Below are 11632 nucleotides of genomic sequence, written 5' to 3'. Positions count from 1 at the left end.
AGGAAGGAAGGAAGGAAGGAAGGAAGGAAGGAAGGAAGGAAGGAAGGAAGGAAGGAAGGAAGGAAGGAAGGAAGGAAGGAAAAGATAGATTATAACAATTATATTGAACTTTCACAAGGAGAGAAAAGAATTGTGGTTACTAGAGGTGGGAAAGGTGGAGGGGGTGGGTAGATTAGCAAAAAATTGGTTAATGGGCACAAGGAATGATTATATTTTGTAATGATGAACATGCTAATCATCCTGATTCGATCATCACACATTGTACAGGTACTGATATTCAACTCTGTACCCCACAAATATGTATAATCAATGATATTTCAATTAAAAAGAAAACAATCTTATACCACTATCTATTCATTTTCTTAACAAGGAAAACACTTTATTCATTAATGAATCCTCAAGCATGTTCAAATTCTCACATGCATACTGAGTTCTGTAGTGTGCCTGAAGAGATCCATGGTATCATAACTTCCAACTGTCTCTGCAATAAGAGCCTATAAAAAGGAAAAAAGAGGTTCTTGATGTGTTTAAAAATAAAATATTAGTAGTAATAAATGAAACTGGAAGAATTAAAGATTTAATATCTGTGCTTAAAAGCAAAGTTAATTTAAGTTTCACTTCTATTGTTACCATTTTAATTAAACCTACCTGTTACTCCTGAAATAAATTATTTTAAAAAACAAATCTGTAAAATTAAAAAAAAACAAAAAAACCCTTGTGATTCTGATAAGCATCTAAGATTCACTGACCTAGAGCAGTGCACTCAAAGTAAGGTCCCTGCACCAGCCTCATCATCATCACTTGGGAGCAGTTAAAATGCAAATTCTTGGGCTCCCTGGGTTCAGTAACTGATTCAACTGTTACTGACTTAAACAGCAGAGTTCTTGTTTGTTTTTTAAGCACAGCAGTGTCAGAATGACGGGGTTCAAACCCCTAAATCAAAGTTGAATCATTACAAGCTGTGGAACCTTATGCACAACACTTAGGATCTCTGAGCTTCAACTTCTACATCTGTAAAAGGAGTACTACAATCATATTTCAAAGGACTGATGATAGATTAACGGAAATAATATGTACAAAGAACTAAGCACAGTGACTGGCACAAAGTAAGCCCTCAAATGCTACCTATTACCATTATCATCACTGTTATTTATATTAACAGGTTATTTATACCAATTTATATTAATAGTTTACTTATATCAAGTTTATTAATAACTGTATGTTATATATCTTACTTGTCCAATCCAGCACATTAAATAAGATGGATCAAGGGACTGAGCCATTTTGAAAGCTTCATGAGCTTGCTAGAAAGAAAAGGCAAAAAAATCACAAGTCATTTTATCAACTTAACATTAATTTGGTTATGTATAAAAAGCACAAGAGAATAAGAAGTCAAAACTGTCATCATAAATATACATGAACCTAAAACTTCACTGTTTAAGCACAGTTAGCAATGCTTAAAGCAGTGTTTTAGCTACACAGTCCTATAGTACTCCTGGGTGCAACAGATCTCTACAGGTTAGGAGTTCTGGTCCCCAGAAACTTACAGTCTACAGAACTTGTAACCAATCATATCTCCATTTGCTATTCACAGGTCTGAAGAAAATGATTAAATAAGGCTGTATCTATTTCCCTCTCTTCATGCTAATTGGGGGGATAAGAACTCACAACCAATGAAGTCTGAGACATGTGCCTGCTACTGGAGAAAGAGTGGTCAACAACATATTTCTGCACTAAGCAGTCAGGAAACTTTGAAGGTACCTCACTTGGACACATTAACTTGCATGCTTTTTTTTCTGCTACAAAAAATAACTTATTATTACATACTGCTTTATATTGTTTTCTCAGTAATCTATGTATGCCAGGAAACACTCTTATTTTTCCTATAAAAAGTAAGTTCATGGGCAACTGCTATGCCATGCTATAATAAAACCACATTTACAGCTTATTAACTAAGATGTTGCTTCATTTGAATTTTTTAAAAATATGTTTATGCATTTTAAGATCCAAATTAATATTTTCTTTCAATCCATTTACAATCTTCTGAAGCCAGTCTTCTTTGCGGTGACTTAATGTATCCCTGAAAATATTACAGAAACTTTTTTAAAAGGATGAGATTTCATATACTGGCTGAAACACAAAACAGTACAGATGTGGTATTACCTATAGACTTGTGAAACTTTCCAAACATGATCTATAACCATGCTCCCAGTTATTTTAGTTCCAATTCTCTAATGTATATAACTGCTCAAGTATGAAAAATTACGCTGTGGTATTTAAAGAGACTAATATGCACTAAAGCCAAAATCTAAATCACCCATCCAAAGGTTAAATTTAAGCTGCTAGAGAGTATTAACCGTTTCCCTTACCTTCTGTAAATAATAATCAACATAGGACCTCTCTTACATGTGTATGGATAAAAAGAAAATCACCCAATTACATCATAATAGAATTGTTCTAATCTCTAAATAAAAAACCAACATAATTATAAAACGAGAAGGTTCTTAAGTGTCATGAAAAAGAAAATAAATCTTATGCATTGCACAACATAATAAATTGAATGTCACTGGTTAACTAGCATATTGGAGGGCATACGGGATAGATAACAATGTGAAAAGTATTTCTCCACAAGAAGTTGAGCTGTTATGAAAAGATCATATATAGAAAATGTTCTTTATTTTTAATATGACAAAACAGACAACGCATTTACCTCAATGTTTTCATTTGCAAGGTATAACACTCCCAAGTTGGTCCACGCAACAGCATTCTAAAAGACATATTTATATATATTAAAAGAAAAAAAATTAGGCCCCTCGTCTACTTGGAAATCTCAGAAAATTAGACTAAATTCTGAAGTTCTTTTTCATAGATATATAAAACACTCACAATTTGTTCTGACTGGATTGATTTGATAAAACAGTGCTGAGCAAGGGCATAATTTCCAACACCTGAAAAATACAGAATTCGGTGAAACTGAACTTTGTTACCTGAAACATACAATCTTCTAAAAGTACTGAAGTGTTATTCAATTCTCACCACTGTGACATGCAACCACACCAAGAGCATTCCAGTATAAGTGATTATTACTGTCGAGTCTCACTGCCTTTTTCAGACACTGAAAAGAAATTAAATTAGATTAATTTTTATTTCTTGGAATATCAGCATTTATATCAAGGTAACTGTGACTTTATGTGAAAACATTATAGTATTTATTTTTATCAAAAACATCTTTCATAAAAGCACTTAGTTTTTTTAAAAAGTTTATTAAAATTTCTCAAAAACATACATGTAAAGACTTCTCCAGCAACTCTTTAAGATCATTTGTGTTGCTGCCTGTTTCTGCTAGATGTTGTGCTTGGCGATAATAATTAATTCCAAGATCACACCATGTATTAGATGTAGACATCAGTTTTAATGCACGACCATAACACCTATAGAAACGTAAAAGTAAATATTATGTTTTGTTAGAATGTCCTAATTCAATTTGAATGTCATTAACCAGTAATCTTTGTAAATTACCTTCCTCCAAGATGGAGAAGCTCATTTTTCTTTAATATTTGTTTTCCTTCTTTCTGACCTAGAAGGACTCCTAAAACATTAACATTTACTTTAGATGGTGAGACAGCATACAGACTGGTACAAGCATCTCCAACTAGCTTCCAAAGGCAGGACACATCAGCTTGATGCTGCAGGGCCCTAAAAAAGAAAGTGTGATTCTTATAAATTATTTCCAAAAAGCGTGGAATTTATCTTCCTCATTACTACTTATAATTAAAACATGAAATTCTGATTAGGTGCTGTGAATGCTTTATGCTTTATAACCTCCTCCTAACTGAGTCATCTCAACCCAACTCCCTAATAGGAAGATAAGAAAAAAAGGGGAAATGGAGGGAGGAATTGATTAAGTGCCAGAAATTTTGCAGGCATTTTTTGGTACTCTTCATCATTTTTGTTAGAAGTAGCAGAAATCACATAAATAAATTAAAATTTTCTAGGATCAATTTACTTTTAACACTGAATTTTTTAACTATGCTCTTGTTTTGTTTAAGCAATGATCAAAGCAGTAAAGTTGGTAACTCTTACAGTTGATTACATTACTATTAGTCAAATAAAAAAACACTTAAATGTATCAAATATATTTGGTAGTCTAAAGGATTTTTATCCTGAGCCCCAAAATAACAAAAATCTACACATGAAAATATGAAGGCCTATATTTATAGAAGCAAGTAAGAGCAGGTTGAATGAATGAGCTCAAAAAATAAGTAGATATATTAATTACAGGGAGAGAGGATACTTATTTTTAGAATGAAAAAAAGCTCTGGTATACATTTCTCTTCATTTTTCTCTTCTCAAGATCTTATAAATAAAACAGCAATTTCATTTAAGCCAAGTCCGATAATGAACTATCACAAACTGCTATGTTACTGGCAAATTGACAAGCAGATGGAACATTTTTCATTGGCTTTTTGACTCATGGAGTCCAGCCAAAAATCATTTTCCAATGTCTTCCTGAGAATAATATTAATGATTGTAGTTATGACAGAAAACGCACTATGAGAATCTGAAGGAAGGATAACACCATTTGGAATTCTTTTGCTTAAATATCTTAATAAAATTTCTAAAATTGACAGCATGAAAGGAGAAAACAGAGGAAAAAAAGAAAAAGTAAAACAGAGGCAACTTTAACAGCTTAAACTCTTATCTCCTTTTAATTTCAATAAAAATTATCTATAAAGTGAAATAACTTCTATCACCCTTCCACAAGAGTTGTGGTAGTATAAATTCCTTTTAAATCTAGAAGTAAATATAACTTTGGGGATTATGGTTTTAAAAGTTTTATGTACCTCCTTATAATTAGTTGTGAGTGCTAAATGTTATCCAGAATAAAATTTCCTAGGCTCAGAAAGGCAGTATTTTTCTAGCTAAAGTATTGTCACCCAAAGGTTCACATTTACTCTTAAATACCAGCTCAAACAAAGCATGCCTTCTTCACAGTAACTTCCTCTTCGGAAAGAACTATATTATGCAAGACTTGAAAAGTAGCAATAAAAATCAGTGAGAGAAAAAAGGGTTAGGTTTTCATTTCATATTTGGTTCATGTGAAAAGCAATTCTAGAATGACCAAATAAATAGGAAACAGAGGAGAAGACAAGTACGAAAAGAAAGGAAGGGAAGCAATCTAACTCATGGACTTTTTAAGTCACCTACCACAAATAATACTTCTACTCTAACTAATGAATTTACAGTCTATAAAATACCAGATTTACTCAAATTTTTCTGCTCCTTTCTTGTTATTAGATACACCACTTTTTCCCTACAATTTCTCTCCAGAAGCAATCAGGTTGCTCTTTTCCCCTTATCTTCAGCCCTACTATTAAGCCTTAAATAGGCCCTTACCACTGAATGTAAAGCATATTGTGAACCTGAAGCCCTATTTCCCAATCAGTTCAAGTCAGAGATACTTCGATTTCCAGGCCTCCTGAAAGTGAACACCAACACGTGCTGTCAGAGCTCTTGCTTTACTAAGCAGACTGCTTCTTCCTTCCTACTCTTTCCTATGCATTTGGCATGCTAGCCACTACTAAGAGCACAAGAAATGGTATTTGTTGACCCAAAGACAAAATTAACACAGTATTTATGTCAGAGAATTAATTGGCTAGTCTGTTATTCTTTATGTTTGACATTTTGAATAACTGCTGTATCTAACAGAATAGACAAAATAATTTTCTTAATTTGTCTTTATTACAATATTAATAAAATAAACACAAAATAATAATAATAAGAATACTAACCAAGTAAAATATTCCAGGGCTTTTTCTATGTAGTCTATGGCTTTCCCATCAAGATAATCGACTAGAGCTGCTTTTGCCATCATAAGATGGCATTCACCCAAACCTAAAATCAGGTAAGTTTGTACTTGTCATTAAAACATATAAAACAAATACTTAAAATGAACTTCAAATAAATTTATTGATGTTATTTTAAAGCCACTTTCCAGAAAACAAAACTTAATGGTGTTTTATAAAATTATCTTTAAGTATGATCTTGCAGACATTTAGGAAGAAATTCAAATGACAGGGTAATGTTAGAGTAAACATGCACTAAAAGTTATAAACAGTTATAACCTAAGAATTTCCTTGACTTTGTGCAAATTACTTACCTCTTAAAACCTCAGCTTTGAAAATGGGAATCTTATCTAAATGTTACTCTCTATCATGTTACTATTTATTAACTGTTGTGAAACAAGATTTTATCTTTTTATATTAAAATCTGTACAGCAAAGTATAAGAATTAAATGAAATAGCAATTTCCTAAAGTGTCTAATAAATATTTCATAAATGTGAGTTCTCCTTCTCTTGAAGAAAGAGTTTTACAAAATTTTTAAAAAAGAGTAATTTCAAGCCCTAAGTTATATGCCACTTAAAACATTCAGTATTTCTGGGCCGGCCCGGTGGCGCACTGCTACAGTGCACCGATTGGGAGCGCGGCGGCACTCCCGCTGAGGGTTCGGATCCCACATACGGACCGGCTCCCGCTCACTGGCGAAGCGAGGCGCGGGAGCAACGCCAAGGCTTGCGATCCCGTCGCCGGTCCCCGGTCCGGTACGGGGGCAACACTGAGGGTTGCGATCCATTGCCGGACACGGAAAAAAGACAAAAAGACAAAAAAAATAAAAATAAAAATAAAAATAAAAATAAAAAAATAAAAAAAAGAGTAATTTCAAGCCCTAAGTTATATGCCACTTAAAACATTCAGTGGTTTTTGGGGCCGGCCTGGTGGCGCACTGCTACAGTGCGCTGCTTGGGAGCGCGGCAGCCCTCCCGCCGAGGGTTCGGATCCCACATACGGACCAGTTCCCGCTCACTGACTGAGCAAGGTGCGGGCGCAACACCAAGGGTTGCGATCCCGTTGCCGGTCCCGGTCCGGTACGGGTGCGACACTTAGGGTTGCGATCCATTGCCGGTCACGAAAAAAGACAAAAAGGGGGAAAAAAAAAAAAAACACATTCAGTATTTCTGATTTAAACCTCAATTGTTTATTTTAAAAGGAGAAGGAAATAGAAGAAAGCATGTATATTAGGCTCCAGGGCTTTTTTTAAATGGTCAGACATAATCATAAAAAAGTTAGCTTATATATGGATGGTGGTGCTTTATTTTATATCACCAAAAATCATTTGTTAAGAAGGAACAGATATCTATGGAGGAACTGAAATAAATTTAGATAATTACAAAACAATGCAAGTTGCCTCTAAGGTAAAAAGTATTAAGATATTCTAGGGATACAGTGAATTCATTATCAAAATATAAGAGCAGGGAAACTATTGCTTTAGAGATCCACTTTTAGATCCAATAGCTATCATGCTATTTGTCTGAAAGTTAAATCTCTACCATATTACTATTTATTAACTGTTATGAAACAAGATTTGATCTTTTTGTATTCAAATCTATATAAGCTAGACTAAAAGAGGTTCACACTAGATGCCTGATATTGACTAAAGAAGTCCTTTCCAAGTTATTCAATATAATTAGGTAGGAAATTTATTCAAGGATTTTATGTTTCAGTATCACGAAAGTCAAAGAAGCTATTAAAAAGAAATTACCTTTCAAAGCAGGCACATAATCTTCTTTCTTTTTAACGATCAGCTGGTATTGGGCTACAGCCTCCTTATATTTGCCTAGGATTTGTTGTATTGCTGCAACCTTAAACACACTGTATGTGGATTCTGGGTTCAGCTCACTGGCTTTTGTGAAGGATTTCAAGGCTGTTGTATAGCCACCTCTGCTTAAGTATGCCTCTCCTAATGATTCCCAACAATTGAAGTCCTTTGGGTCTGCCCTTAATGCTGCCTGTAAACTAAAATTTCAAGAAACAGTAAGAGAACTAAAAATAATACAACTACTTCCACATCTGAAAGGAAAATAAAAAATAATTCAACTGAATTACATACATCCATTGCTCCTTCTATTTATAAAAGTGTTATTTAAAGCAAGTAAACCTGTTCCCTTTATGACTTGAATTTTTTAATACTAAGAAATTTTATTACTATTTCAGAATGAATAGAAACAAAATACTTTTTTTGGAAAGTGCCAACCAGAATTTCTTTTCTTCGATTATCTGAAAGAATTTATTTTCTATCCTACCAGGATAGCTATACATCTTAGTTTGCCTCACAGACTTATAAATACCCACCACCAATCCTACGACCAAACAGAAATATCACAGTTAAAATACAGAAATAACATGCATGCTTTGAATTTCTGATCAAATTCTCTTTCCACGAAAAATTTCAAGATGCCTGTATTCTAGATATTAACATAAATCAGAAACAACTTTATCTTGATTCAAATATATTTTATTTACCCTTAAAATAACAGCTCAAACCAAATGACTAAAACTAATCATATCTGAGCTGTTTCAAAGGCCCTTCAGGGTGCCAAATGTCTCCCTTACCAAAAACAATGAATGTCAATGGGAGAACAACAAAGATAGGCGCCCTGGCTTTTTATCATTACTTAAATTTCTATTGAGAACCTACAATATGTATGACACTATTAAGACTTCACTAGACTGGCTATCACAGGATACCATTTAATCCATTTTTGTAATTCCTCTGCCTTGCAGACAATAAACACCAATCAACCATAAATACATTTTGCTATTTCTTCTCAAAATACAACCTGGCAAGAGACAACTTGTAAAGTTCATTTTTGGTATAAATGAAGTTTAATTGAAGGAATCATTAAGCTAACAGCTTAAATATAATAAGGTGCCTTACTCAGCCACTGCTTGAGAATGTTGACCAGCTTTCAAATAATACAGTCCTCGCCTAAGCCAGGCCCATTTTGCCATTCCAGCACTTGCCTTTTGAGTTACTGTTGTTAGGATAGCTAAGGCTGTTTCCTAATAATAAGAAAATACTAATATTAGAGACATCAAACACTGTGAAAATACTGAACACCCATGTAAAGTACACAAACATATTTTCATTTCCTACTTCTCATTTTTTAAACTTATACTAGTATACACCAAAACACAGTTGCAACAATAAGTCATGAACAATTTAATATCTGTTGATGAAAAGAAAATTTACTCTATTTCTAAATAGAGGAAAAATATTTGTTGCATCTACAAAGAAAAATAAAAACTAATGATAACTTCCAAGTATACATATATAAAAATATTTCCATTTACATACTCAGGAGAAAAAACAAAAAGGCAACAGTGGTTATTAGACACACCATATCTTCAAGCTCCACGCTTAGGTCAACTGCTGCAGCTCCAGATTCAGCATCAGTGTCATCTAATTCAAAAGCTTTCCTATAACAACCACGGGCTCTGTTTTTATCTCCTCCATCTCTGTAATAATGACCTAAATAGCAGAAAACTTTGCCCATATATGTATCCAGTCTTGCAGCCTTTGAAATAAATATTGATAATAAAATTATTAAAAGTTAATTTAGATGAGTCTTTAAAAATACAAAAGATAAATATACAGATTTTAAAAAAGGAAATTTTATTCAATATACAAAAATATGCCAAAACATCCTTAATGTAAAATTTAAAACAGATATGAAAGCTGGCCTTCACTGCAAATAGAAAACAGAAGTGTAAAAATATTATTTTTTTGATAAAAGAAATGTGAAATTAGAGCTATTATTATTAAATTATTCTGCTCATGTGAGCCAAGATATTACTGTAAAACTTATAAATGGTAAACATCTAAAATACAAGAAGTTAAACACCTAGATTCATATGCCCATAAGACTGCAGTGGAAAGTCCTTAAAAACAATATAGTTTTCCAGAGGTAATTACATCTCATTTTCTATAACACATATTTCTTTAAAAAAGTAACTTACATTTTTATGGTTTAATTTGCTCCTTGAAAACCCACATAACATTCTCACAAAACCTTATGTGTGAGAGATGAAACACAAAAAAACAGTTCAGTAAAAAGTACATAAGTTATGATTATTTATGTTTTTGATTTTATAATGTCATTTCAACTGAGGATCAAATATTAGCACTTGCTTTACCTTCAGAAAGTGGGTAAGAGCCTTTGTTTTATCTTTTCTTGTTTCTTCACCCATGAACCAATATGTTAATCCAAGTTGGTAATGATATTCAGCAACTTCAGCATCTTTCTCCAATGCTCTCTGAAAACTAAGTCACCAGTGGGGAGTAAAAAGGAATATTAAAATAAATAAATAAATAAATACCTACATAGATATATACATATATATATATATATATATATATATAATATAGGAGACTCCTAATTGGAAGAACTAAAGTTTGAGTGATTCAAGGATGCCAAATTAGAAACAAGTCATTACTTTAGGATTTAGATTATAATGAGGAAAAAAATGATTTGTTTTTGGAGAAGAGGAGCTTAAAAAAGCACAATGTCCTTTTACCATTACCATGTGCTAAGTTTTCAGAGCATATACCAAACATTACATCTGCTTACTGAACATTACATGATCAGTTAATTAGATTTGAAACCCATCATAGAATTTTTTTATAATTACTGTTCTATATGCTAAATACATTTCTTAAAAATACAAAAATCAAATTTATACAAAATTGAATCTTTATCAATCCCACTCATTTTAAATTTTTGAGAAATAAAATAAACTAAGATGTGACTGGATCTATGAATAATCTATACACCCTTACCATTTTTCTGCTTGTAGATAGTCCTTTTTGGCAAAATGAATCAAAGCCTTGAGGGCATGAGCTTCAGCTAGGTCAGGGTAAGAAGAGAGAAGGTCTTCCATAATCTATAAAATAGATGCCTGTCAATCCCATATCCACATAAAAATGACTTTTAACTTTTTGAATTAAAAAACCAACCTTTGTAGCTTCATCTAATGAGCCTTCATTCAGATAGGCCAAGCCTTTGAGAACCAAAAGCCCTGGGATATTATCTGCATCAGAAACCTAGAAAATAATTGTAAAGAATTGCTATAAATCTCCTTCAGCATAACTGCAGTAACGTTTGCTTTAAAGAATGATTATAGAAGAGCAGCCTCCCTAGAGGATAAAGACACACAGATTCTGATTTCTATCACTGTTAACACTTCCATTTTTTTGTAACCTTTTCATTAGGGAAAATTTCAAATATATCATTGGAGAGATTAGTATGATAAACCCACATGAACTCATCATGCAGCTACAAAATTATAAACTCAAACAAAGGCAATCTTTTTTCATCTATACTTCCACCCATTTTACCACACTCCTCAGATTATTTTGAAACAAATTCCAAATATTATAACTTTTTATCTGTGATACTTCAGTATCTATATCTAACAGATAAGTTCATTTTTAAATGAATAACCACATTACCGTCATCACACCTAAACAAAACCAACATTACATCCTTAATATCATCAAATTTCCCAGTTATCTTATAAAGTATTTGAGCAATTTATTTGTTTTAATGAAAATCCAAATAAGGTACATACATTTCAACTGCTGATATGTCTCTTTAAATCTATAGGGTACCCTTCCATCTCTTTTTTTCTCCCTAACAATTTAACTGTTAAAAAATATGGCCCATTTGTCACAGTTTCTCACAGACTGGATTTTGCTGAATATATTTTTATGGTGTTTTACATGTTCCTTGGT

The 11632-nt window shown here is 32.7% G+C and overlaps 1 protein-coding gene across 1 annotated transcript in view; it reads right to left on the bottom strand.

Moving 5' to 3' along the window:
* TTC37 (tetratricopeptide repeat domain 37) overlaps positions 1-11632 on the bottom strand; it is a gene marked incomplete at its 3' end in the record, with an annotated part of 55666 nt that overhangs the window by 15912 nt on the left and 28122 nt on the right. Inside the window, exons 12-25 of the mRNA XM_008583372.1 lie at positions 10856-10942; positions 10679-10782; positions 10036-10162; positions 9240-9416; positions 8777-8901; positions 7601-7854; positions 5793-5895; positions 3520-3696; positions 3287-3431; positions 3037-3115; positions 2887-2948; positions 2711-2767; positions 1236-1304; positions 416-494 (exon numbers count right to left, since the gene is read on the bottom strand). Coding sequence (XP_008581594.1) covers positions 416-494; positions 1236-1304; positions 2711-2767; positions 2887-2948; positions 3037-3115; positions 3287-3431; positions 3520-3696; positions 5793-5895; positions 7601-7854; positions 8777-8901; positions 9240-9416; positions 10036-10162; positions 10679-10782; positions 10856-10942 — 1645 coding nt within the window. The remainder of the gene's footprint in view (positions 1-415; positions 495-1235; positions 1305-2710; positions 2768-2886; positions 2949-3036; positions 3116-3286; positions 3432-3519; positions 3697-5792; positions 5896-7600; positions 7855-8776; positions 8902-9239; positions 9417-10035; positions 10163-10678; positions 10783-10855; positions 10943-11632) is intronic.

This window comes from Galeopterus variegatus, unplaced genomic scaffold (assembly GCF_000696425.1).
Source record: "Galeopterus variegatus unplaced genomic scaffold, G_variegatus-3.0.2 Scaffold2897, whole genome shotgun sequence".
Lineage (NCBI taxonomy): Eukaryota > Metazoa > Chordata > Mammalia > Dermoptera > Cynocephalidae > Galeopterus > Galeopterus variegatus.
The sequence above is the reverse complement of the archived record's forward strand: the minus strand, read 5'-3'. Positions and strand labels throughout refer to the sequence as shown.